General features: G+C 41.1%; 1 protein-coding gene across 1 annotated transcript in view; it reads right to left on the bottom strand.

Moving 5' to 3' along the window:
- The window catches only part of rps6ka2 (ribosomal protein S6 kinase, polypeptide 2), a 215478-nt gene that overhangs the window by 164857 nt on the left and 22722 nt on the right, over nt 1-27899 (bottom strand). Inside the window, exons 2-3 of the mRNA XM_048600975.1 lie at nt 7367-7483; nt 2824-2905 (exon numbers count right to left, since the gene is read on the bottom strand). Coding sequence (XP_048456932.1) covers nt 2824-2905; nt 7367-7483 — 199 coding nt within the window. The remainder of the gene's footprint in view (nt 1-2823; nt 2906-7366; nt 7484-27899) is intronic.

The raw sequence follows: 27899 nt of genomic DNA, 5'->3' as shown, positions 1-27899 counted from the left end.
GGTTTGGTCTAGGCCCGAAACGTCAGCCTTCCTGCTCCTCTGATGCTGCTTGGCCCGCTGTGTTCATCCAGCTCTACACCTTGTTATCTCAGATTCTCCAGGATCTGCAGTTCCTACTATCTCTCCTAAGCAATTCCCTGCCATTATTTTGAATTCTCACTCTCGTCATGGACAATATTTACTCCTCAACATACATCACTAAAGACAGATTATCTGGTCATTTTGACTTTGCTATTTGTATTGCTGTGCTATGCAAATACTGATTTTTTGTTTCCTTTATTCATTAACATTTTCTCTCCTTTCACCCCTTCTTGATAGAGTTGGCCTTGGTGAGTTACTTATTTTAAAAATATGGTATTTGAATTTCCTTTGCAGAAATGCTTGACTATTACAGGAATAGAGAGATCTTGGCGTGCTTGTCCATAGATAAATGAAATAGGGCAGGGCATTTTTTCTTTATTCATTCATGGGATGAGGGTGTTGCTGGATAGGCAGTATTTATTGCCCATTCCTAATTGCCCAGAGGGCAGTTAAGAGTCAACCATATTGCTGTAGGTCTGGAGTCACATGTTGGCCAGACCAGGTAAGGATGGCAGTTTTCTTCCCTAAAGGATGTTAGCAAACCAGCTGGGTTTTTCCCCAACAATCAGAAATGGCTTCATGATCATCATTAGACTCTTAATTCCAGATATTTTATTGAATTCAAATTCCACCATCTGCCATAGCAGGATTTGAACCCAGGTCCCCAGAATGTTATCTGGATTAACAGTCCAGTGATAATACCACTACACCATCACCCCCCCCTACAGATTGGTATGTTCAAAAGTACCTAGTTAACTTTGAAGCATTTTAGGACATCCTGATGTCATGAAAGGCATTATGTAACTGCAATTCTTTTTGTTCATTCATTCTGCCAGTGCAATTTTGGTAATAGAACATCAAAAATGCAATTTTGCAAAAGATGGGGTACCTGTTGCAGTCTTGTCAAAATTACAGTGACTGTGGGAGAGTGACTCTTAGGAAAATCATCCCAGAAAGGTCCACTGTTCAATTCCCAATCTGTGTTTGAGGAAGTTGATCTTGGTGAGAGTGATGCTAAATGTTCTCAAATTGGCCATAGGGAAACAAAACTGTTTATGACACAAGTGAACAGTTTTCCAACTGTTCAACCTATTTGCAAGATCAGTTATCTAAATATCATGACTGCATCATAGGTTTTGTTTGTTTTTAAACCAAGGAGGGCTCTACAAGCTCCATTGAAAGAAGAAGCCTTCCCCCACCCCCATTCAAGCAGTGACAAATATATCAGTGTGTCAGGTCATATTGAAGTAGTCTGTGAATCAAGAGGCAAGTGGCAGAAATAATCTAAATCCGGTAGAAGACTGTTTGGAGTATTCAAGTAAGGGAGGTACTGCATTTCACCATGCATTCTAATGGGGTGGGGTGGGGGGGGGAAGTGGGTGGTGGTGGTGGAGAAAGACTGTGTCAAGATTTTAATGTATTATGTAATGTTGTTAGTGTCCTTCAAAAGAATCTGTCGACAATGTTTTGGTTTCCTGCCTATGTTTCTCAATCCATGTTCGGCTGCCTATGATTTATCAAATTGTTTGTCTACATTAAGTGAGTAGAGATTTCCATGAATTAAATATTGAGAAGGCTGAAGTGATTATCTTTGGTCTGTACTACAAACTTTATTCCTGGACCACTGACTTTAACCTCATTCTTGGTCACTCTTTAAGAGTGAACCAAACTGTTCCCAATCTCCTGCATCTCATTTGAACATGAACTAAACATTCAACCTTTATCCTCTCCATTATTAAGGTTTCCTACTCTCACCTCGATCATATCCCATTTCCATCCAAGTCCCATCTCGTCTATTGTGGAAACCCAAGACTCGACTGCATTCTGTTCTGGTTGGCCTCACTTTTTCGAAGCTTGAGCTCATCCAAACCTCTGGCACTTGAATTCAATCACATCAAGTCTTATTCACCCCTTACCCCTGTGCTTATTGATATACATTAGCTTCAAGGCTGTAAAAACCTCATTTTTTACATTTCATCCTTGTGTTAAAATTCCTCCATGTTCTCTATCTCTGTAAACGTCTCCAATCCTACAACCCTCTGATATCTTCTTGTTGCTCCAATTCTGGCCTCTTTCATATTCTTGACTTCTTTCACTGCATATTAGTGGCATTCCATACAGGTGTCCAAACATTAAGATCTCTACTCATCTGTCATTTAAATTATTCCTTAAAACAAACGTTTTAACAACCTTTTTTAAAAGTTTCTTGCTTGGTTTGATATCAAATATTTTCTGACAATGCTTCTGTACACTGCCGTAGATTATTTTACCATGTTAACAGCGCTGTAAAGATGTAAATTGCAGTAATTCCTATAAAATGTCATTGTTTTTGTGCTGTTGGGGTTTTGAATCTCATTGATACATTTTCTCAGTTAACATGGTGAAGAACTGTTTAAAGGATAAGTTGTAGAATTTTACTTTTAAAAGGGCTGTAACTAAGATTGCACACCTTCATTAGGGAATTAGATACATTGGATAGAATCCATGATGATGTAAATTGCTGTTTGACGAAGCAAATTGGCCTCCTTTTACTCTGTTTTACTGTCTTTCAGTCTTTATTTGCATCTGTTACAATATATAAATACCTTTTGAAGAAAGCTGGAGGTAGCAGGATGAAGCAGTAAATCCTTAGTTTCAGGAAATATGGGTCAAGCTCAATATAGCTGTAAACACAACCCGATAACATCTCATCGTTGATTAATCATTTGGATTTATGTAATGTGTCAACTCTTTAGCACTTACCTTTCAGTGTCGCCTTCTTTAATACCTTCATGGCATAGAGCTGCCCAGCATCAGAGCCTTTTATTTTCTTAACGAGAAATACCTTGGAAGAAAATTGAACAAAGTGTTACTTATCTCAGCACGGGTGTCCGAGTGTACGGGTTGATTAGCAATTTAAAGAGGCTAATAATGAATTAACTGTCTTTGAAATGGGCTCTGAATAGAAGTTTGTTTGTTTTTAATAAGAGGTTAACTAAAACAGGAGATTTAAAAGCTTTGAATGGGTTTCATGAATGGGAGATTTTTCACTGTCAGGTACTTATAAGTGAGGATTGTTGGCAGTTTATTATTTTCGTCTCAAAACAGAATGCAGGGCCTCAAATGGGGTCTGTTAAAGTCTGTATATAACTGAAGCAGAGTTTTCTCCTTTTTGTATTTTTAGCTGGCTTGTGATGAAATCCAATGCGGCATCAACCTTTTGAATAATTTCTGTACCTGTGCACTAAGCTTAGTGATTTGTACATAGAGACACAAGTGCTTTTGGTCCTTCACACACCCTGACTTTTGTCATTCAGTACAAATTGATTTACCTGTTTAGGATCCATGATGGACTACCTCATATTTTTCCACATTGAACTAATGCATCATAGTTTTGTCCATTCATTTCATCAATGTAACTTTGAATTTATATGCTCCCATTGACACTATGTTTGTGTCTCCTAAATCATCATCATCTGTGATGTTGAATATATAAGTCATTGTTCTTTCATTTAAGACACTGGCATATATGGCTAAGAGCTCCCACAGTTGTCTTCTGCAGCAAGAAATTTGGAAGGAAGTTTCACTACACAGTAAGAAAAGATACAGCCCTACTAGAAAATAACTCTATGTAAAAGAATCACATAATATTGGGGAATCAAATCCTGGGCTCTCCCCAACTAATAGAGATACTCACTACTGCTCTATCAAAGAAGTTACCTGTTATTGACAGTTTATTGTGAACTGATGTGTTCATTAAGTTATGCGACCACTTTAATCAACTCATTCAGATCATCCTGTCTTCTTTAAATATTGCCTAAGTTCTTTAATTCAATTTATTCTTTCCTTAAGATTTATTAATTCACACCATGCAGAACCAAGGCTAGGTGACCTTCAATCCAAAAAGAACCCAAATTAAAAAGTGGATTAGTATTTACATTCTATGGAAGTCAGACAATAAGCTGCAAGACTGGTAGTGAAGACAATTGTAACCCTGCAATGACATGTTTTCTTGTGTCACACCCACAAGGATCACCCCAAACAAGATTCCACCTTGTACAGACCTCTATAGTATCTGGCAAGTCAGCAACAGGGTACATTAGTATTCTCAGAATAACAGACCTGCAAAATAGTCAATTTCTCAGGAAAGCACACACTTACTAAAATATGATCCTTTTGTATTCCTAGTTACATTAATGTACTGAGAAGGGTACTGTTTTTTCACTTTTTTCCTTACAACTCTTAACTGCTCTTTTCTTGCCTTTGTATCACCTCCCTAATTTATTTTAATTTCATCAAGCAACTTGTTAAAGACATTTGATGAAGGCAATTTGTTGCTGTCATGACTGCTGTTATTGTAAAAATGGTCCAGATTTTGTAGAAGTAATGATAGCAAAATTCTCTGCATTTGTCATCATTGCTCCATTGAAATTGACACCAACTTCTGGGGCTGGATTTTCATCTCCTGGTGGGGTTAAAAAAGTAAAAAAAAATGAATTTTGGCTTCAAATTCCAAATTGCTGTGCATTCCTGACCCCGTGATCTTGATGTGACCTGTCTGTGGGTCTCAAAGACTTTGCGTATGAATCTCACACATACCTCCTCTGAGGTGCTTATCATCGTGCAGACCACCGAAAATTTTAATCTTTTTCCCCATGATGTTCTTGTGAGCTGGTGCAAGTTTTGAAACCCCTAAAAAAACTTATCAAGTTTGAGTTTATGACTTATAAAAGTCCTCCTGAAAAGTCTGGAACATTATTGCACATAAATGTTAAATTTGAACTCTTTCTCTACAAACTTAATGAATGTGGAAAAAGCTTCAAGAGGCTGATGGCCTACTCCTAGTCCTAATATACAGCTGATTTATACATCATGGGTAGAATTTTGTGTCTTCCACATGGTGAGTTCAGTTGTGGGATTGTGGCATTTAATCAGGAACTACAGTGGCAAACCGGTACCTACCATGACCCCAAATATATCCTGGGTCAGGAAGACCCTCCCATCAATTGAGGCCGTTAAGAGGGCAATTAGTTACAAAATAAGGTCCACATCCCAGCACTGCTGGTAGTAACCTCATGGCTGGTAGGAGCTCATCATACATGACATGGAAACCGTGGTGTGTTTGCTTGCCAGTTCCCAGGAGAGGTAGGAGCGTGTGGGGTTGGGGTGAGGGGATTAATCATCTGGACTCTCCAGCAAACAGTTCAGGAGGAAAATCAGCACTTTCGTAGCATGATACAAGACTCTAGATTCCCCACGACCTCTCCATGGGGTAAAACATCAGATTTGGGGTGCCCGCAGAGGAGGTAGATGAAGGATGCTTAATCCCCATCACCCTATTACCATCCCTAGCCCAGCAACCCATCCTTGGAAATCTACTAGGCTGGCTGCTAAGCGTGGACCTCTCCCATTGGCAGTTTAATTTTGGTGGCAGAATGATACCTTTACGTGGGCATTAATTGCTTACCTAAGAGCCTCAGTTAATACACTGGCTAGTGGTATATTTGCAGTGCAGGCTGATCACTCGCTGGATTCATGAAACACCACCCCCCCCTCCTTTTCAGTCCCACCAGCAGGTGAGTGTTTAATCCAGACTATCTTGTTTCTTTTTCATTGGTTTGAACACTTTTGTTTATGATTCATAAAGATATTTGAAATGTATATTTTACATGTTGTAGTAGGTCATGAAATGAAACAACCAGGAGTATGGGCAACTAGAATTAACAACGTTATAGTTGAGTTGTAGGTAGTGCACGGAGACACTGTCACCAACAGATCAGCTGACTGGTTGTTTTTACAACAGAGGCCAGGGGTAGTGAGAACTTGGCCAATTTCATTAAGGTAGTATCAATTTGCACATTTCATCATTTTTAGGTGTTTGTTGTTTATTTGCTTAAAAGAAATCGCTTTTTCATTAGGACTGAAGCTATTGAAACTATTGAAACACTGGTCAAGGGCAGTTTTACAAAATGGCCAATTGCAAATCAGTGACCTGTTGAACTCCTTTTTATAAACTGATCTACAGGAAACAAGATTTGGGGACAACTAAATCAGGGTGTAGGCCCAAGCTGTTAACGGTTTTTCCTAAGATAAGACTTTCATCCCAGGAATGAGTCCGAGGGGACTGTCAACTGCTTCTGTTGTAATTATATCTTTCTCAAAATGAATGTCCACCATATTTTGTCTCACCACGGCCCTTTAAAGAGCTGCAAGGAGCTGCAGTAAAACTTCCCTATTTTCATATTAGTCCATCTACTTCTCATTAAACAGCAACATTTAATTTGCCTTCTTAATTACTTACTGTGCTTTATTGGTAAATATTATTCAGAAGGAAAACTTGAAAATAAAAGTTGTGGACAATGCCTAGATGCAGAGAGTTTACTATGTGTCCTTTTGGAACTGAAAGATCTAAAGAGGGACTATGTTGTGCTTCACATAATGTTTACAAAGGGTAAAGTAGCCTTCGCAGAAGCACATGGATTTGTTACTTTTGCTAGACAAACTGTTGGCAGGAACATTGGGCTGCAGGTTGGTGAGCAATAGCTTTTGGATTGTTATTTTCTGTTTTGCCTCAAGCTGGGAGTTGTGCAGTTGAAAAGAGACTCCAAGAAGCCTGCAGTAAAAAAACAATGTCTCTCTCTCTCTCGCTCCGTCCTGGGAAAGAAAATAATCTTTCTAGCTGTGGAGAAGTTTACAAAGCAATAGTACTCTCTCTCCCACTCTGTTTTTCTCTCTCTCTGAGTAAAAGACAACATTCCAAGATTCTGAACATTGAACTGTTAACCCAATAAAAGACGTGAGTCTGAGTGACTGAACTGAGGAGCTTTGATCACGCTGTGACCAACAGCAACATGATCTCATCAACGGAATCCAAAAGAACTGTGAGAAAGTTACCTCAGTCCTTGTCGTGGGATTCTTGATTGACAAGAATATATCAAGACTCATAATATCCGTAATAACTCTGTCTGTGTGTGAATGTGTACATGTTTGCATGTAAAGGGGATGTAGTTTAAGTTTACATAGTAATATATCATTTCACCATTTGTTAGAGACCAAGTTTGTCCATAAATAAGTATATATTTATTGATGAAACCTGGTGGGAGTTTTTTTTTGTCCTGTGTAATTGCACAAGTAAGACAATTCAACTATCTTGAAGACTCAGTGGGACACTTACACTTTTGAGACATTTGTGAAGCAGTGGGACTTTATTGCCCACTGCACTTCTCCCATAATAACCTGCAAACTAACGTTTTGTGATTCATGCAGCAGGACATCAGAAACCAAACAATTCTAGTAATTTACTTACTTTTCCATAGGATCCCTGACCCAGCACTTTGAGCAATTCAAACTGAGAGGGATCTGCCTTTTCAAAGCCTTCCTTTACATGGTTGCTAATATCTATTTCTTTCACGATACCTTCATCCTACGGAAAATAATTACACAGAATGTTATTTTAAAGACCTTACAAAACTGCAAGAAACCAAATTTACATTCAGCATCCAATACTTTAAGCTATAATTAGCCTTAAGGATACTTAAGCATGCCCCTATATTTAAAGACCGGTTGCACACCATCTCATAGACTGCAAGACAGGCATCGGCCTTCAACCTGTGGTCGTCAAGTCACTACATTCAGGACATGGCTCAAAGATAAAGCTCATTCCTCACGCAGAGTCCTAGAGGTCTTGGTGACAAAGTGGCGAAGAAGAAGGCCATCCTTTTTCCAGTTCAATGATTTTGGAGTCATGCCCCCAGACTCAGCCAGCCAGGACACAAGTCACAGCTGTGTTCTGAGATGCCCAGCAGTTCAAGAATGTTATTGGTCTTCTGCTCTCCACATAGGTGAGTGTCACCATCTTATCTCTGCAACCTCACACTCACAGGGCTAACACTCACTATAGCTTTGCCACTGCACATACGTTTCATCAAGGTTCATGGACTATAACTCTCACTATTGTATTATGTCCACTCCATGGCTCTCACCACCTCATCCTCCCAAACCACTAACCCGTCTTGCCCTCTGGTTCCTAATCACTGTGTGTGTACTGGTGGTGGTGGGCGGGTGGGTGGTGTCTGCTCTTACATCTACTTCCATTGTACTCCATCTCTTCCTTTGTTTAACCGCAGGAGAAACTCCTCCCTCCCCTCTGAAGTGCAGAAGCATACACTGCATGCCTGACTGACTACTGGTAGCCCACCTGGACAGGAATCGACGAGGCACTTGACTTACTGAGACAATACTAGCCCCCTTTACCCCACAAAGGACTGCTCCTCTTTGACTTTCACACAAAGTCAAGTGCTTGAAGCACAAGCAGTGTGTTTGCTGCACAATTGCTGGTATGTGCTGCTGATGTGACATAGCACGCTGTGGCATGGTGCCACACAGCGACATATCCACCCCATTAACTGTTCAGTGCCCTCCACCATGACAACGTACTTTCCTCCTGCTGTGGAAAAAGGCAATGTAAGCCACAGTAGTTGGCAGTCTATGATTGACCACTGAAGACCCTGTGCACTAAGAAAGCAATGGGGCCTATACAGAAGCTAGCAGTCTGTGAGTCAGTGAATATGTGCAAAGAAAGTAAACAGGGGCTGACAATCTCCAAGTAAGCACAAAGAGCACCAAGAAAGTAAGTGAAGAGTTGTAACATGCATCCTGAACAGATGTCCCTCCACACAAGGCAACCTGGCAGCAGCTTACAAGTCAGAGGTGTTTGGTCTAAGGGCTGAAATGAGGTGTGAGTTGACCCAAGAGCCAGCATGATGATATGTTGTGGCTGGTGATTTGCCAAGACTGATTTATACGGACAAAGGATCAAGGAGGTTGGTGGTTGTGGAGCATTCAGGACATTGCGCAGAAGAAGCAGTTGTGTGATGGCTGGGACAAGTTTTTTCACTGGGTACCTGCTTTGGCTTACACATCAGACATCTGGGCCATCTAGTTTCTCAAGGAAGGAGATAATTGAAAGTGGCAAATAAATAAGATGATTTGGTGTTTAATGAGATACAAATGCATGAAAATAGGATAGTCCCCACTCAACAACAAGACTCTAAAGTTGCCAATTATGGATTGAGGAGAAAATCAGAAAAAAAATTCTCGAGGTCACAACCCAATATTTTCATTTTCATATTTTCCTATCTTTCTCGGCATTACTCACACCACACCAGACTTAAGAAAATACTTCTCAATGTCGTTTCCACAAGCACCTGAGAATCTCTGTATTCAGAAGTGTTGCTGTGAAGTTTACCAAATATTATGTCCAATAAATATTGATTTGGTAAAGTTAAATGTTTGCTTGAGAATTGGATTTTGTTATGAATTTACACATATAGATTCATAAATGATTGTGACCGCAACCTTTTTAGTAGTTTTGAATTAAACTTAGTTACATGCTTGAGGACCTTATCTTGTGAACATTGTGAAAACATCCAGTCCAATAATGGCTTTGTTGAACTCCATGAAATTTGCATGCTGCCTTAGGCCTTAGGCTCAGAAATGTCATAGATTTCAATAAAGTAAGCCCTTACTTATAATTAATAACCAGAAAATAGGAGTAGGAATAGGCCATTCAATCCATCAAGCCTGGTCTACCATTCAAAATGATTATGATTATCCAGCTCAGGATAGCCCTTGGAACTATATCTAACTCCTTCTTGAAAACATTCAATGTTTTGAACAATTTTCTGTGGCAGAGAATTCAACACATTCACCACTCTCGTTGTGAAGAACCTTTTCTTCATCTGAGTCCTAAATGGCAATCCTTAGACTGTGGCACCTGGTCCTGGACTCCCCAGTCATCGGGAACATCCTTTCTGTACTTACACCATCTCGTCCATTAAAATTTTAAAGGTCTTTATGAGATCCCCACAATTGTGGTTGTGTTGCTGGGAGGAGCGTCACACTTTTATGTGAAACAATCTTAAGTGAATCATGGGTTTCAATGTTAATATTGGAGTTGGGCTCCCTTGAACATTTCTCACCAGAAAGACCAATGTACAATTTGAAAGACTGTATCATTCACATGTATAACTTTACATTCTGAGCTGCAACGGCTTGCAAAATTAAACAAATCACTAAATATAAAAGAAAACTGCACAGTTACAAACTTTAGGACAATTCTCAACAAAAAAAGAATTAAAACATTACAGGTTGCAATTCTCTACATTCTTAAATAGCCACATTCATAAATAACATTTTTACTGTTTTAAAATATTAAAATTACAACATACATAAATTTAAATAAATATTAAGAAACATATTCAATTTTATTTTAGATTAATTAGGATCCATCTATTAGCAAAGGTTGGTGAGTGCAGAAGGCAACTGGAGTCTGATGGGGCTACTTTCCCTGGAGCACATAGGGCCGAGGGGTAACCTTATTGAGGTTTATAAAATCACGAGGGGCATGGATAGAGTGAATAGTCAAGGTCTTTTCCCTAGGGTAGGGAGTCCAAAACCAGAGGGCATAGGTTTAAGATGAGACGGAAACGATTTAAAAGGGTCCTAAAGGACAACTTGTTCACACAGAAGGTGGTGTGTATATGTAATGAACTGCCAAAGGAAATGGTGGAGGCTGGTACAATCACAGCATTTAAAAGGCATTCGGATAGGTATATGAATAGGAAGGGCTTACAGGGATATGGGCTAAATGCTGAATGGGACTAGATTAATTTAGGATATATGGTCGGCATGGACGAGTTGAACCGAAGGGTCTGTTTCCGTGATGTATATCTCTATGACTATAGCTGCTACCTGCATTGACCAACATCTACCACTAGATAGAGCCCAGGGCTCCAGTGCAAGTTCAGAATAGAAACGAGAGCCAGGAAAAGTGGAGCTGCATTGTGATGGCAACAAACCCTGTGGTCTTTAAAGATAAGAACAAGAGCTTGGTTCTTTTGACATGTAGTTTGATACCACATAATGAGTTAGGGTTCAAGACAGACTGATATGAGTCTTTCTGTTAGAGGAAGTGGTGGAGGCAGATACAATGCCAACATTTAAAAGACATCTGGATGGGTACATGAATAGGAAGGGTTTAGAGGGATATGGGCGAAATGCTGGCAAATGGGAGTAGGTCAGATTGGGATGTCTGGTCGGCATGGACAAGTTGGCCTAAAGGATCTGTTTCTGTGCTGTATGACTCTACAACTCTATGTAGAAGCCAAAGTAAGGGGCTTGTTCAGGCCTAAACTTCAAAGTAACACAATTTATTATACTTCGTACTAAATAGTATTACACATCATAATTATACACCAGGCTCCAACTTATAGTTACATTATGTAATGATTACAACACCTTTGTTGTGTTCATGTTCATGCTCACTCTTCTAGAGTCATACATTTGACAACTCTAACTCTATCCTCACTATTGATTTATACATATTGATGAACAACTCTGTGCCATCATTGCAGGTCCTAAAATCTTTACACAACAGTCCTCCCCAAGCATTTTACTCCTTATCAAACATATTAATTGACATTTATACAATCTTGAAAGTTTTACAATAATTTTTCCTCGTATCTTTCCTAGTTTTACACAAGTCTTCAATTTGATTCATCTTTGTCAGAATGTTGGTCAGGTAAATCTATGACGAGATACAGAAACTCGAGATAAAATTGGTGATTTTGCTTTTCCTTTGCTGGTTTTTGGTATATCAGAGATTTAATCAATCTGGCTGAAGGAACTTGCATCGATATAACTGCAGGAATGAGTGGGGAAGCTGGATTGCTTCTGGTTCTTGTTCAACATCTGGATCAGGTGATATTATTAATTTTCCAAGAAAAAAGTGATGTTGTTCATCCAATGATAGTTTTTCACTCCACCAACCCTGCTGGGAGTTGTTGTCTGCTTTTGAAACATAATCTCACCAGTGTTCTCTTTGCTCCTGAAGTGAAATTTTATCAAAAGCAAGAGGACATTGTCAAAGGTAAGTTGTGTTTCATCAATTTGTTATTTATATTATCTGATGTTCTTTTCTGACAGTAGTTTGTCCTTAATTGTGCTTCATTTGTTTTACTGTTCAATTCTCTTAGGAATTGTGCCTTCTACGTTTGCCAATTTGTTGATCTCTCAACTGAATTTGATTTTTTCTGGTGGAAAGATTGGTATAGGTACATTTTTTTATATTGTCTAATTGTTGACAGGCACTTGAAGTTGTTGATTATTTGTTTAATTTGGGGGGTCATTGTTTAGATTTTAAAATGCTTATGCTGTACTCATATTTTGTTGTGTGTTTTCCATTGATTAAAGTTGTTGAATCTTTGATGTTGTATAGATTGGCGTTGTAGTACCAAACTGAAAATTATTCAAATTTCTGCTGTTCTTAATGCTGTTTCCAATGTAATGTTCAATTTTCCTTTACTGATATGGCTTCTTCATAGAGATGAATTAAGGTGAACAAAGATATTTCTTTTCCAGTGTGACTGAAGGATTACCGAAAGATCTGTAGTAGAAGATTTCTTGAAATGGTTTCACTCAATAAGAGTTAGTGTTTTTTCTTTGACTGTATCAAAAATGTCTGCTAATCAAAATTTCTTAGTTGCTGAGTAAAACTTGCCTTCCTCACTCAAATGTCGAAACAACAAAGATTTCACTGACTTTACTGTTAGGGCTCTGAAACCTCGAATTCCAATTACTGATATTTCTAATCAATCTACATATGTCTGTTACTGAAGATTTTTCAACTGTTTTTCCTTCACCTAAACACTAAAAAAGTTGTTTGCCAGCCATTAGAAGTTTTAATTGTGCTCCTCCACCTAGTTTTTCCAATGAAGCTTAGTTTTCTTTCTCTTCCCCCCTTCTATAGTTTTAATCATCCTCTTTTCTCAATCGCTGAATCTGCACTTATCTCCTTTTTGTCCATGGGCTTTTGCTGTTCTTACTGCTTTTTAAAGTTTGTTTTCCTTATAATTCACTATAAAAGTCTTTTATTTAGATCTACAGTTATTTTGAATGGTTTATTCCACAAGAGTCTCCTATTCAGTGTTTTTCTTTCTTCTTGCCTGCTTTTTTTCAGAAGCTCAACAATAACGTGCATCATTTTCAGTTGCTGGCTTTTCCTCAAACTGACAATATTTTGAAAAAATGATTCTTTGAGTTCTTCTGTATTCATCCATCAACAAGGCTTGCTCCACAACTTGTTGCTTCCGAAATCTCAGAAAGTCCCATACCTTCAAACAATAAATCAGTAGTCCATGATCTTCTGCTCTGTGCCTAACACATAACAATCTTTTCCTCTGCTTTGCATTGCAGCAACTGTTTCTGTCCTTCTCTGTATCTCTCAGTCTGAGTTTGTGTCCAGAGAGACCAACCGCTTCTTTTTTGTATTAAGGTGTGAAAGCTGGCATTTGATTTATTTCCAGAAGGTATTCAATTCAAAGAGGTGCCATATAAAAGGTTATTGAACAAGATAGAACCAATTTGAGGGCAACCTATTAGTATGGATTGGAGATTAGTTAATATACAGAAAACAGATCAATGGACATTTTTTGGGTTAGAAAGACATAACTAATAGAACACTCATTTAAACCTGAGATGTGAAAGACTTCCTTCTCCCTAAGGGTCATGACTGTCTGGCATTCTCAATCCCAGAGAGTTGTGGAGGTTAATAAGAAAGTATTTAAAAATGAGATAGATAGATTTTCAAAATACCAGTGATTGAGGGCTATGAGAAATTGGCGCAAAAAAACAAGTTGTGGCCTAGGGTGGATCAGCCATGATCTTATTGAATAGCAGATCAGACTGGAGAGGTAAAATGGTTTAGTCTTGCTCTTATTCCTTTTGAATCTTATGATTTTCTATTGGTTTTGGCCTGACCCCTTTTCCTTTGACAATCAAATCACATCATCCTAGCACCAGGACAGGATTCAAAAACATTGGGAATCAGTAGCTACTCCTACACATTTCTTGATGACTGACAAGTATAATTTCATTCCCATGTTCACAGCATCATGCAACGTTACCTTTGTTGTTTCATCTTTTTAAGTTTATATTTATACATCAATGGAGTGACTCCAAAATCCAACACTTGTTGGGAGTAGTGGTGGGTTGGAGGAGTGGGGACAATTTTCCCAAGGATAATATATGAAAAAATTATATGCATCTATTTGTGAATGAGCCTTTCCACCCTCTCTCCAATCTCCAATTATTATTTAAAATGTTAAGATAAGATTTTTCTTTTCTAGGACATTTAATAACATTTGCCATTAGATAGATTTCCATTTGCACCTTTAAGTTTTTAAGTTTGTTGTGTGGCAAATTGATGGGAGTACGATCTGAGGGACCTGAGCAAACAGGACAAGCAACTGTGTGTCTCTTCCATCAGATTGAAGGATTATGAACTTAACTGTGCCAAAACTGAGAAGGAACTGCAAGTCAGAATGGGTGAATTAAATATCAAGTCAGGTCAAGAACACAGAAGAAAGGTTAGATTATTAGATTTAAAGATAAAATAAATAAAAAATAAAAATAAATTATTGAAATTTCACGTTTTAAAAATCTCCAACAATTACATATGAGGGAATTAAATTCCACACTTATAACAGTTAATATTCTGAGCCATGAAGGTTGACTGGCAGTAATTAAAACATCACATTGTTAAAAGAGTACTTAGACTGAAATTACAAGACCTACTGTGGTGAGTTAAGTTTGCATTGAATGCCATCCGTTGTATTTCATTGGTGAGGCAGGCAGGGAAATGTCTTGTTCACAAAGCTAATGATGGAGCAATATAAATCAGACAGTAACCGTTGAATATTTGTGTTTAGCATCACACCTGTTTGCACCTTAAGTTGCTGCATCACTTGCGCATAAATAACAGTGAATGTCATTAGCCTCAATGTCATTGTGAGAGCAAAATCTAGTCCACATAAATCTGTATGCTTTTGTGATCGCCTATATGAGCATGTGTTTGCTTTATTTTTGTCCAATGCACCCTTAACACAATTTGCTGTTTGAGATTAACAGAAACAGGCATCCTGGCAACCAACTTTTTTAAAACATATTTAAGCAGTCTTGTGATTATAAGTGGGGAGCAATAGCTCGGACCTCATTAGAAATACGACATTTCTTTCATGCTCTGGAAGTAATTTCCAAAGGATGATGAAATTTAAAAATGTTGTGTGTGGTGTATGTGTGACAAGGCAGAGTATGTGCTTCTGTGTAACTTCTGAGCTGAAATTGGAAGCAAAAGCTCAAACTGTAATGGCTTACAATTTCTTTTACCAAAAGCTCCTGCATATCATCAGCTTCCAACTTTTACAGTCAATAAATGTGGAGCTGGAAAAGCACACCAGGTCAGACAGCATCCGAGGAGCAGGAAAGTCAACATTTCGGGCCGAAACCCTTCATCAGGACTGGGGAGGGGGAGGGAAGCCCAGAAACAAAAAGAGGGAGAGAGCTGGGGCTGAGGGGAGGGTAGGTGGGAGGAGATAGGTGGATGCAGGTAGGAGTTTATTGTGTTGGTCAGTGGGAAGGGTGGAGCGGATAGGTGAGTCGGAAGACGGACAGGTTAGGGGTGGAGAGATTTTGAAGCTGGTGAAGTCAATATTCAGGCATTTGGGCTTTAAGCTCCCAAGGCAAAATTTGAGGTGTTTGGCCTCACTCTGACGGTTGAGGAGGCCAAGGATGGACATGTCACCAGGAGAATGGAAGGGGGAGTTAAAGTGGATGGCAACCAGAATGTCGGGTTGGTTGGTTGGTGTGTGCAGAGTGCAGGGGCTTCACAAACTGGTCCCTGAGACCGCGTTTGGTCTCCCTGATATACAGGAGACCACTTCGGAAGCAACGGATACAGTAGATGAGGTTAGATGAACTGCAGGTGAATCTCTGCTGGATTTGGAAGGATTGTTTGGGGCCTTGGATGGAGTTGAGACAGGAGGTGTAGGGGCAGGTGTAGTACCTCCTGCAGTTACAGGGAAAGGGATATGGTGGAGGGATTGGTGGGGAGTGTGTGATGAGGGGGTTGCAGAGTGAATGGTCTCTGCAGAAAGCGGACAGGGGTGGGGAGGGAAATATTGTTTTGGTTGTGGGGTCTGATTGTAGGTGGCAGAAATATTGGAGGATGATGTGTTGTATTCGAAGGGTCGTGGGGTAGTGTGTGAGGGCTAAGGGGACTCTATCCTTATTGTTGTTGGGAGGAGAAGGTTTGAGGGCAGAAGTGTGGGAAAGGGGGGATATATGGTTGAGGACATCCCTAATAACAGAGGAGGGAAAACTACGGTCCCTAAAGTAGGACAATATCTTGGAATGCCTCATTCTGGGAGCAGATGTGGCGGAGGCAGAGGAGGAGGAATTGCGAGTATGGAATAGCATTTTAGCAGGAGGATAGGTGAGAGGAGGTGTAGTCAAGATAATTGTGGGAGTCAATGGATTTGAAATGGATGTCAGTGGTGAGTCAATTACCGGAGATGGAGACGGAGAGGTCCACGAATGGGCGGGACATGTCAGAAATGGTGCTGGTGAATTTGAGGGTGCGGTGGAAGGTGTTGGTGAAATTGATGAACTGTTCGAGCTCCTCACGAGAGCATGAGGCAGCACCGATACAGTCATCGATGTGGCAGAGAAAGAAATGAGGGATGGTGCTGATGTAGTTATTGAAGAGGGACTGTTCCACAAATCCTACAAAGAGGCAGCATAGCTCAGGCCCATGCAGGTGCCCATGGAAACTCCTTTGGTTTGTAGGAAGTGGGAACAATAAAAGGAAAAATTGTTGAGAGTGAGGACCAATTCCGCCAAGTGAACGAGAGTGTTGGTGGAGGGGGATTGGGTGGGCCTATGGGAGAGGAAGAAGTGGAGGACATTTAGGCCATCCTCTCGGGGGATGCAGGTATACAGGGAGTGAAGGTCCATGGTGAAGATGAGGTGTTGGGGGCCGGGAATTGAAGGTTTTGGAAAAGATGGAGGGCGTGGCTTGTGTCTCGAATGTAGGTGAGCAGTTCCTGGACCAAAGAGGAAAGAACGGAGTTGAGGTAAGAGGAGATGAGCTCAGTGGGGCAGGAGCAGGCAGAGACAATGGGTCGACTGAGGCAGTTGGGTTTTATGTATTTGGGTAGGAAATAGAAACAGGTTGGGGAACTATCAGGTTGGAGGTTGTGGAAGGGAGATCTCCTGAGGTGATGAGGTTGTTTTGGTCTGGGAGATGATGGCTTGGTGATCAGATTGAGTGGACAGTAGGAGGAGGTGTCAGAGAGTTGGTGTCTGGACTCAGTGATGTAGAGGTCAGTTCACCATACTACCACTGTGACCCCCTTGTCAATGGGTTTAATGGTGAGGTTGGGGTTGGAGCGAAGGGAGCAGAGAGCTGCATGTTTCAATGGGGAGAGGTTGGAGGGAGTGAGACAGGTGGAGAGATTCAGGTGATTGATGTCACAGCGGCAGTTGGAGATGAAGATGTTGAGGGAGGGTAGGAGGCCGTGGACTGGTGTCTAGAAGGATGGAGTTTGCTGGAGGCAGGAGAAGCGGTTGTCAGAAGGTGAGTTGGATTTTTGTTCAAAGAAACAGGCGCAGAGGAGGAGGTGGTGGAAAAAGAGCTCGACATCGAGATGTGCGCAGAATTCATTCACATGTGGGCGGAGTGGAATAAAGGTGAGTGCTTTACTGAAGATGACCATTTAGCCTCTGTGAGGGGGAGGTCTGGGGGGATGGTGAATACCCCCCCAACAGGGATTGGGTCTGGGGTTGAGTATTGAGCTAGAGCTGGGAGTGGGGTTGGGGACAGCAGCTGGGGTGGGTGTGTGTACAGGAACGCTCAGGTGGGTGGAAGCGGAAGTAATGACTTCGTTGGCGGCCATCATGCTTCTTTCTCTCCCATAGGCCCACCCAGTCCCCTTCCACTGACACTCCCGTTCGCTTGGCAGAGCTGGTCCTCACCCTCAACAATTTTCCCTTTGATTCCTCCCACTTTCTACAAACCAAAGGAGTGGCCATGGGCACCTACATGGGCCTGAGATATGCCTGCCTCTCTGTAGGATTTGTGGAACAGTCTCTCTACAACAAACACACCAGCACCATTCGTCATGTCTCCCTTCGCTATATTGATGATTGTATTGGTCCTGCCTCGTGCTTCCACTAGGAGCTCAAACAGTTCATCAACTTCGCCAACACCTTCCACTGCACCCACCTGAACCATTTCTGACACCTACCTGCCCTTCCTGGACCTCTCCGGTAACAGACTCATCACTGACACCCATTTCAAACCCACTTACTCCCATAATTACCTCAACTACATCTCCTCCCATCCACCTTCCTGCAAAAGTGCTATCTTGTACTCACAATTCCTCCATCTCTGCTGTATCTGGTCCCAGGGTGAGGCATTCTACTCTAGGACTTCCCAGATATTGTCCTACTTTAGGGACTGTAGTTTCCCCTCCTCTGTCCCCTCCTCAACCGCATTTCCCCCATTTCCCACACTTCTGCTCTCAAACCCTCTCTCCCTGACAATAATAAGGATATAGCCCCCTTAGTCCTCACATACTACCCCACCAACCTCTGAATATAACACATCATCCTCCGACATTTCCACCACCTACAATCAGACCCCACAACCAAAAAGATATTTCCCTCCCCACCCTGTCCGCTTTCCGCAGAGACCATTCACTCTGCGACCCCCTCGTCAGCTCCACACTCTCCACTAGCCCCTCCACCACATCCAGTACCTTTCCCTGAAACTGCAGAAGGTGCTACACCTGCCCCTACACCTCTCCTCTCACCGCTGTCTGCAGCCCCAAACAATCCCTCCAAATCCGGCAGAGATTCACCTGCACTTCATCTAATCTCATCTACTGTATCCGTTGCTTCTGAAGTGGTCTCCTGTTTATCAGGGAGACCAAACGTAGACTCGGGGACCGGTTTGCAAAGCCCCTGCACTCTGCGCGCACAACCAACCCGAACTTCTGGTTGCCATTCACCTCAACTCCCCCTGGTGACATGTCCATCCTTGGCCTCCTCAACTGTCAGAGTGAGGCCAAATGTTCTTCCACAACTGTTCTTCCACAACTGGAAGAACAACACCTCAAATTTTGCATTGAGAGCTTACAGCTCAATGGCCTGAATATTGACTTCACCACCTTCAAATTTCTCCACCCCCAACCTGTTCATCTTCTGATTCACCTATCCACTCCACCTTTCCCACTGGCCAACACATTAAAACCCTACCAGCATCCACCTATCTCCATCCCACCTACGTTCCCCCATCCCCACTCCCTTCCATCTATTTATTTCTGGGCTCCCCTCCCCCTCCCCAGTCCTGATGAAGGGTTTCAGCCTGAAAAGTTGAGTTCCATGCTCCTCGGATGCAGTCTAAACTGCTGTGCTTGTCCAGCTCTATATTCTTTGCCTCTAGCTTCCAGTATCTGCAGTCCTTACTGTCTCTAACTTTTACTGCTTTGCTTCATCTTATGAAGTCTTTAAATTTGGTTCAGAATTTGGTTCATGTATAGTGGGCCATTCAGCCATGACTGATCTTGGGCCTCAATATCATATTCCCACACTTATCAACATTATCTCTCAAGTCTTTTGTATTCAAATCTCAGTTGATCTCTATCTTGAATATGGGCATCCTCTTGCCATGGGCTAGAGGTTTCCAAAGATCCTGGGCTGAATCTTACGCTTTTTTGGCCACTCCTGATTTTCAATGGGTTTTTTGAGAATTTGTTGCTGCAAGGCCGAGAGGGTTCTCTCACCATCATGCCCCAGTGGTGTCTCTCAGGTCTGATTTCCACCCCATTTTACCACAGAACAACTCGCCACTCAGAGAATATCTGCCGAAAGACCAGCATCCCTTGCACCGTTGCAATTTTTAAAACCCTGTTTTGCACCCGGAAAAGTGCTGTCAGGCTGGAACTCCTCTGACATTTGCCCTGCACATGGAAGACAAGGACAAATTGGTACCCTACTTGGCAGGCAGGGTCCTGAAGGTCCTGACTGACAGGGTGGTGCTAACATGGGACTTTCTCTTCCCCCAGAATCAGCAGTACAGGTCACAACACTAGACCAACATTAAAGGACTCGCAGCTGTTTGGTGGAATGCCTCGTATGGTAGGAAGAGGGAAACTGTCCTTTTCCATCCCACCAGCATAAGTGTCACCATCTTCTCACCAATACCTCACACTCACTCTATATCGGCTGCTGTGCCCATCTTCCACCAAAGTTCGTGCTCCACCACTCTTACCTGCAACATCTTCCTTCACTTGCTGTCGCACACCCCAACCCTGACACCACTAATCCTGCAGACCCCCTGAACTTTCTACTTACTTTCTCAGGACAGCTCCCACCTGTGCAAAAAATAGCTGAGCCGCCTTTTTTTTATTTGATCACGGAATGAGAATGTCACTGGCTGGGCCAGCATTTATTGTCGATTCCTAATTACCAAGAGGGCAGTAAGAGTCAACCACATGTAGGCCAGACCAAGTGAGGATAGTAGATTTTCTTCCCTAAAGGACATTAGTGAATCAGATGGGTCTTCACCAACAATCAATTCATGGTCATCATTTCACCATCTCCCATGAAGGGATTCAAACCCACATCCCCAGAACATTACCTGGGTCTCTGGATTAACAGTCCAGTGATAATACCAACAGGCCATCACCTCAACAACTGCTTACATCTTCTTAATACCTGCCTGCCTCTCACTCTGTGAGGGAAACAGCCCAGAAGGCAGGAAGAGTCAAGACAGGTGGTATGCTGCCCATTATTCGGCTACTCAATCCTTTTGAAGAAAGGATCCTGACTCTGACCACACAAGTAGGGCTTGGACTGATATGAGAGGTAGCCATTGACTTCCTGTACCAGGAGCTCCTGAGTGAAGGCTATGTCCCTTGACTGGACTGAAGCCTGCGACAGTTATGACAAGCTTCCTGGAGTTATGTCTGCAGTAAATGGCACAGCTAAACACTAGCACTGTGAGCCTCACATCTCTGACTGAAGGAACCAGCCACAAAAATACAATGCATGGCAGGAATGCTGAGGGCATCCAGGTAGATCGCTATGAGGGTTGACCATTTGTCCCTGAGCAGACAGTGTCCATGCTGCAGCATTACAGTGATACCTGCCAGTGTAGCCCAAGGTGCAGTAATGCAGTACAGAAATATCCTGTAAGTGGACTGGAGATGTGCCATGAGGTTTACTAGAGGTGAAATAAACCTGCCAAAAGGCAGTGTCGGATGCCAGTGTCCATGGATGTCACATGAGTGTGGCAGGTATGCATGGGCTGTGCTGTGAGATGATAGATCCAGGTGTTCAACACGGAGATTGGTCAGTGCAAGTGCCAAGCTGAATTCGCCAGATGCCCGCTATGGTTTCTTTGTCGGGTTTTCCCGATGTCAACCTGGCATGGTGAGTTTGGTAGGATGGGGGTCTAGACTATGAGGCACATTAACAAGGTGCTTAACAAGAAATAACCATTGTCAATTGGCAACTCATTACTGCCAAGCATGAAACTTGCCACACAATTTGTGAAAAGCATAAAAGATGGCACAAGTTCTTCCCTCAGTGATTCTGCTCCACATCTCACCGTAGACCATGTGGTACGAACTGGTCTAAAACTCTGCCCACTTCATGTGAAGAAGTTTCTCCTCAAAGCTGTTCTAAACAGCTAATCCTTCATTCTGAGGTTGAGACTCCTAGTTCTTGATTTCTGAGTCAGGATTGATATTTTCCCAATATTTACATAAACAAGTCTTTAAGTATTTTATGCAGTGGGGATTAAATTAGATATTGTAAAAAGGGGTTACAACAGGTGTAAGGCCACACAGTATGAGCTGGTAATGCACATTTTAGCAGGCATAAACCACGAACACCCTCAGAGTGCCAGTTTGCAGAAATGAATGAGGAGGGGCCTTGAAAAGTCTAGGGAATGTATCAGCTTTAAAAGCAGAATAGAAAAAATAAATAGGTTCCTGTAGCAGCATAAAGAGAGAGACTGAGAATGGAATATTACTGTTTGTTTTACAAGAATGAAATGTAAACAGTGTTGGTGTATGAAGGTTGATGATCTTCTGTACGTATTGGGCAGATGAGGAACTGATCCACACAGAGTGTGGACAGAATATTAGACTGAATTCTGTTTAATCAGTCTAAGGCTAAGATTGTTCGAATAAACATGAAGTTAACCTTTATACTTGGGTCTTCCTGTGACCTGTTTGAGGAGACTAACCACAATAATTGGTGTAGTCGGCTGGATTCAAACCTGCACGGGGAGGAATTGGGACATGGAGCATTTTTTTTCTATTCATTTGTCGGATGTGGGCGTCACTGGCTGACCAGCATTTATTACCTGTCGTGAAGAGAGGAGGCAGAGCCATACTGGAGGACGGCTAGTGAGCTACTTACTGGCACAACTCCAGCTTTTTTGCAGACAGCTAGTTTCACCAAACTGGAACTACTCTTGAATTTCTCCAAGCTCTTACATTTCTTGGCTACAACAATTAAATATTGCTTGTGCCCTTATTGTCAGCTATACTGAACTAATAATAGCACAGGTTTTCTTCTGAGCCTCCAGAACTATCAGCCTCCTCATGTGCCATAACTCAAACCCTTAGTTGCTCCTCCTGGACTTCTCCTCTAAGAAGCAAGGATAAGGTGTTGAGGGATGAACATATTAAAGTAGGAACATAGATTTGAAAGGTCTTTATTTGCTTTTTGAGAGAATTGAGTTCTTTCAAATTTTCTCCCATTCTTTTGTTTTAGTCTCCTTATATAATTCATTCATTAGCTGAGAGGGCAGCAAGACTTTCTCCTGGGCCCACACCATTTACTTTTCTATTCAGTTCCAAGTATGGACTTCTGCTCTATATCTTCCACATAACTGTATTACCCAAGCATATACTTGACTCAAATGTTTGTACTCCCATGTGCTGTACGAGGACTTTCCATGTGCATCTTGGCAGTTGATGAATTGTGACTGTACTTCATAACCAGTCCATTGGTCATAGAACACAGGAAGTAGGCCATTTAGGCTTTCAAGATGGTCTTCCAATTCAACAAGATCATGACTGATCTACACCTCTACCTAAATCCTTTTAACACTTAATATTTATATGTTAAATATGAATATATTAAAAATGCTGACCTTATTATGTTACATAAATTTAATTAAAGCCAATTTCTTTTTGCATAGAGGAGATCACAACTTCCCCACATTGGGAGTTAACAAAGTAAATCTGTTCCTGACCAATTTATGATGTAATGAAGCAATGCGGTAATATGCTGTTTCATCTGAGATTTAACTTGCTCTTCATCATTTGTCCAGAAAGTTTAAAAAAATTGTGCTTTGGGATATTAACAACAAATAAATTAATGCTGTTGCTTGGAAGTATTTTATCATTTTAGCAAAGGCATTTGTATAAATATGTCTGACTCTCTCTTAAAGAAATCAGACAATGAAATATCACATAATAATGTTTAGCATGTTCATTATTAATGTCACAGAGCATAAGTTCATTTAATAAGCATTTGCGATATAAATATTGAGAGTACCAAATATTTGATCAAAAAAAGTATGTGAATATTCTTCTATGTCATGGACAGGAAATGAATTCAGCAGGTGCATTTATAGAAAAACATGATAATTTAATCCTAAAATATTTTTAAAAATCATTTCTGATAACTGTGCCATCCTTATATACTGTAGAAATACTAGGGATCTTATTCAATTACATGTTTTATTATATTAAAAATAGCTATGCCAACATTTTGAAAAACCTGGCAGAAGAGTATTCATTTGCAAATTGTGAGGCAGAGATTTAAGGAAGCTGGGGAATGAATCGACATTATTTTGACAAATTATATAATGATTTAATTGCCCTTCATTCCTGTTATGTTCAATAGTACTTTTAAGATGATCAGTAATATTATAACCTAGCACTTATGGGGAATTACAGAAATCAAACTTCATTTGATAGAAAATAAAAACTAAAACAACTGCGGGTGCTGTAAACCAGAAACAAAAACAGAAGTTGCTGAAAAAACTCAGCAAGTCTGCTTGCATCTGTGGAAAGAAATCAGACTTAATGTTTCAGGCTGAGTGACCCTTCCTCAGAACAGTTCTGAGGAAGGATCAGTCGACTCACAATGTGAACTCTAGTTTCTCCCCAGAGAAGCCACCAGACCTGCTGAGCTTTTCGAGCAATTGCTGTTTTTGTTTCATTTGATAGAAATCTGAAAGAGGCAATGTAACCACCACACAGCAGTACCTGACAAAACTGGATTAATACTTCAAATGAGACCCTTTGCTGGTCTGTTTTCATCAAGTTGAATTATTTGTCAATCTTTCCTTTCTTAGATATTGACTGACCTGATATGAAGTGTCAAATGTTCTTTGTTAATTAAAAGCTAAAGGAATGCTCTATATTTCAATGTTAAAGAACATAGCTACCATAAAATACATCTTGGCACTTGATGCCTTCTTCTTCCTTACCCGCAATGGCTCGAGGTCTCCACTTAACTTCCAATTTACTTATTAAACAATGAGATGTATCAACTGATTATTCACATTTCTTTCTGCTTGTGACGACTCCAGATATAGGATTCCACTATTAAGTATCTTCCATTCTGGTCAAATTCTTCACCATTCCCTTTGTTGTATGTTACATTTTAACTTCCTGTGTTTATTTTGTCCTTGTTTATATTGTCCTTGACCAATCATCTAAAAATTGTTTTTGGGAAACCATATTGCTTTCCTTTTTTAACATTTGAGAAGCCATTAAAATAGATTTTTGACATGATTTATGTACTTACAGGCAGCCTCAGGTGAAGGCAGTATTCTTTCAATAAAAACGTAACATTAGTAAATTGGCTAAAATAAATAATTCATTCTTTTTTTCCTCTTTGAGCTACTTACAATCATCTTACAGTCAGGAGAGTGGATTGGCACATGCTCAGATCACTCCTTTCCAACGTGTTCTGTGCTCAGTTTGTAGAAGGCAGAGTGAGCCAGCTGACATTAGTTTTTTGGAGATAGCAAGAACTGCAGACACTGGAATCAGAGTCAATACAGTGTGGAGTTGGAGTAACGAATGAAGGGTGTAAACCCAAAACATTGACTGTCCTGCTCCTCTGATGCTGCCTGACCTGCTGTGTTCCTCCAGCTCCACATTGTATCAAAATTAGTTTTGTTTTGTATTGTATTACATGGAAAATACAGCAAAGAAACAGGCAATTTAGCCTAACAATCTACACCAGTGTTTATACTCCATGGCAGTCTTCTATCAACCTTCTATATATAACACTATCATCGTGATCCTCTATTCCCTTTTCCTTCCTGTGCTTATCTCAGTTCCCTTTAAATATATTTATATTGTTCCATTCAACCATTCTCTGTTACTGAGTTCTCACATACTCCCTATTCTCTGGGTAAAAACAGTTTTCTCCTGAATTCCTGATTTGATTTCTTGATTCCTGAGTATTAATGGACACCAGTTTTGCTCTTCCCAACAACTAGAAGTAATCTGTGCTTAAAAAAACCCTTTATTGGCTGAGATTTCCCATGATGGAGCAGGAACTATGGTGCTGAGCAGATCAAAGGTTGTCAGTTCCGTCATAGACTGGGGCAAGTTATCTCATGATTATATGCTTCTCAGCTCACTACCAATGCAAGTAAAATATTGCGCAAGTTACTCAGTGTGAGGTAGAAGTTCTTGACCAGCTGAAGGAATCTGCTATGCTTGTAGCTTCTGGTGCTATTTAAAGATCCATTGGACACCATTTCACTCACTGCAAGCCAGGGGAAGACTCAGCCTGTACTGGGTATCCCCAATATCATTAAACATGCCTCCAAAGAACCAGAACCTCACCCCACATTTTAGTGACACATTATTACATCACTACAGGATGAAGGGACAGAAGGGAGGTCCTTTTCCCAGAGGCTCGCACCAACAGGCCCTCCCATCCAACCCAGCCAGCCTAAACCAAGATAACAGCAGAGATCAGGACCTGGGGCCCTCACTCCTGGGTGCAGTGCCACAAGAAGATCAGTGATTTACTGTGCTCTACAAGGTTAAATGGCAAGTTATGCCCTTACAGTGGTTATTCTTGGGCTTAGCCAAGGCCCTAAACAGCATTCGATCCATATCATTCTGCATTGTTTTGTTTCTTCAGAGGTACAGGTCCTTGGCACCTACAACACAGGTGATTGGACGAAGTTACTACATCATCCTGACAATAGCCCTCCCATACACAATAGTCATCCTGACCTATTTTAAGTTAGCACAACAAAGTGTTTTCAAATTGCACTTTAATTCAATTTCAAATGAATCTTACAAATTCTAAACAGAGTCTAGTATTGAGGGCCTTGTCGTGAAGCAGCTGCCAAGAGCCCACACTCCCGCAATCCTGCTACACCATTGTGTTGCAGCCTTCACCTGTGACCCATTGTATCTTCCACATTCTTGACCTTTTCCATTATTTTTTCCAGTTTACCCCAATGACACTTCACCCTCCCCAAATTTTGATTGTGCCCTTCTTTGTTATGATCAATGTCCCCGTTTTACCCGTTATCCCTCACAATCAATGTGCTAATGCCCTCGCTGGCCCTGCATTCTCCTAATTGAGACGAGAGAGACTAAGACTTCCCTTGAACCCTTCACCCCCACTTTTTGATACAATCAAGTTCTACGCTATTCTACTGGATCCCACTCTACTTTGTTCAATTTCATCCTGTGATAATGGCATTCCCTTGGCTAGCCAGTACAACCAGGTCAGTAAAAGGCTTGAGCTGGCCAAAGCCTCAATGACACCTTGAACAGAAACCGCTAGAAAGCTCCTGGTTTAAGGACAACATTTGATCTGAATTTGGAAGATGTTCCTGAGTGGCCAACCAGCAAGGTCCAGATTGATGTTATTTTATCTCTAGGACTGGCCATGACCCAATCCCTCATTGAAAAGCTGTTGAACCCTAGACTTGAGTTAGACCGACCATCTGAATGGCTGTGGCCAACGAGAAATGATCTGTCGCCTGGAGTGACTGTGGCTACATGCCCTGATTGAGAGGAACTGACCTTCATCTTACTAACCATGCCTCCCTATCCCGTTCACACTTCACGATGCTCTTAAGCACATGCACTGTGTTTGCTGTATGAGCTGCAGGCACATGCACCAACTCTGACATTGACCCAGCATAGTGCCCTTCAGTGACATGTGCTCCCCTTTCATATTGATGCTTCACTTTTCCTTACAACCACAAGCTGTCACCTGCAAAGCACAAGCTTCTGCTGTTCTGTGCTGAGATTTTATAATGGCCAAGGGACACAGCCTGCTGTGGTCTCCTTGAACACACCTACTGTAGTTGTAGAGTGTAAGCAAAGATGAAGGCAGTGAACATTGGCAGTGTTTTGCCCAAGGCAACTAAACTGAAGACCTCACGCACATTGGAGGCTGGTACATACTTGCTGAATGCAACTGAGGTTTTGGAGTAGTCAACTATCTGATTGAGCAGAAATTAATTCAGCAAATTTAATTCCAGCGAGTTGTGCAATTAATGGGACACAAAATACAGGCAAAAGGTTTCACACCAACTGATGGTGAGGTGGTCGATTCAACTTTTGAAGACAGGGAGCTTAATTGCTAAAGTTTAACCTGATGATGAGAGTCTGATTTTTTACTCTTATCTGATTAAGTCATCATGCCTGCCATTATTCCTACCATGTCTGTGAGGCGAAAAGTGTGCCATGATTTTAAAGACCTCTGTTAAGTCACCTGAAGATTTAGCTTTCTGCATTCAGCCTGTTCATTCTTTCCTGTTCGTATAAATTCAGAGTTCTAATATCAACTTTGTTTTTACATCTTCTCCAGTATGTATTTTTAGAGTATGGCAGACAAAACTGTACATAGTATTCATAGTATGG

This window comes from Rhincodon typus, chromosome 9, assembly GCF_021869965.1.
Source record: "Rhincodon typus isolate 14 chromosome 9, sRhiTyp1.1, whole genome shotgun sequence".
In the NCBI taxonomy this organism is placed as follows: domain Eukaryota; kingdom Metazoa; phylum Chordata; class Chondrichthyes; order Orectolobiformes; family Rhincodontidae; genus Rhincodon; species Rhincodon typus.
The sequence above is the reverse complement of the archived record's forward strand: the minus strand, read 5'-3'. Positions and strand labels throughout refer to the sequence as shown.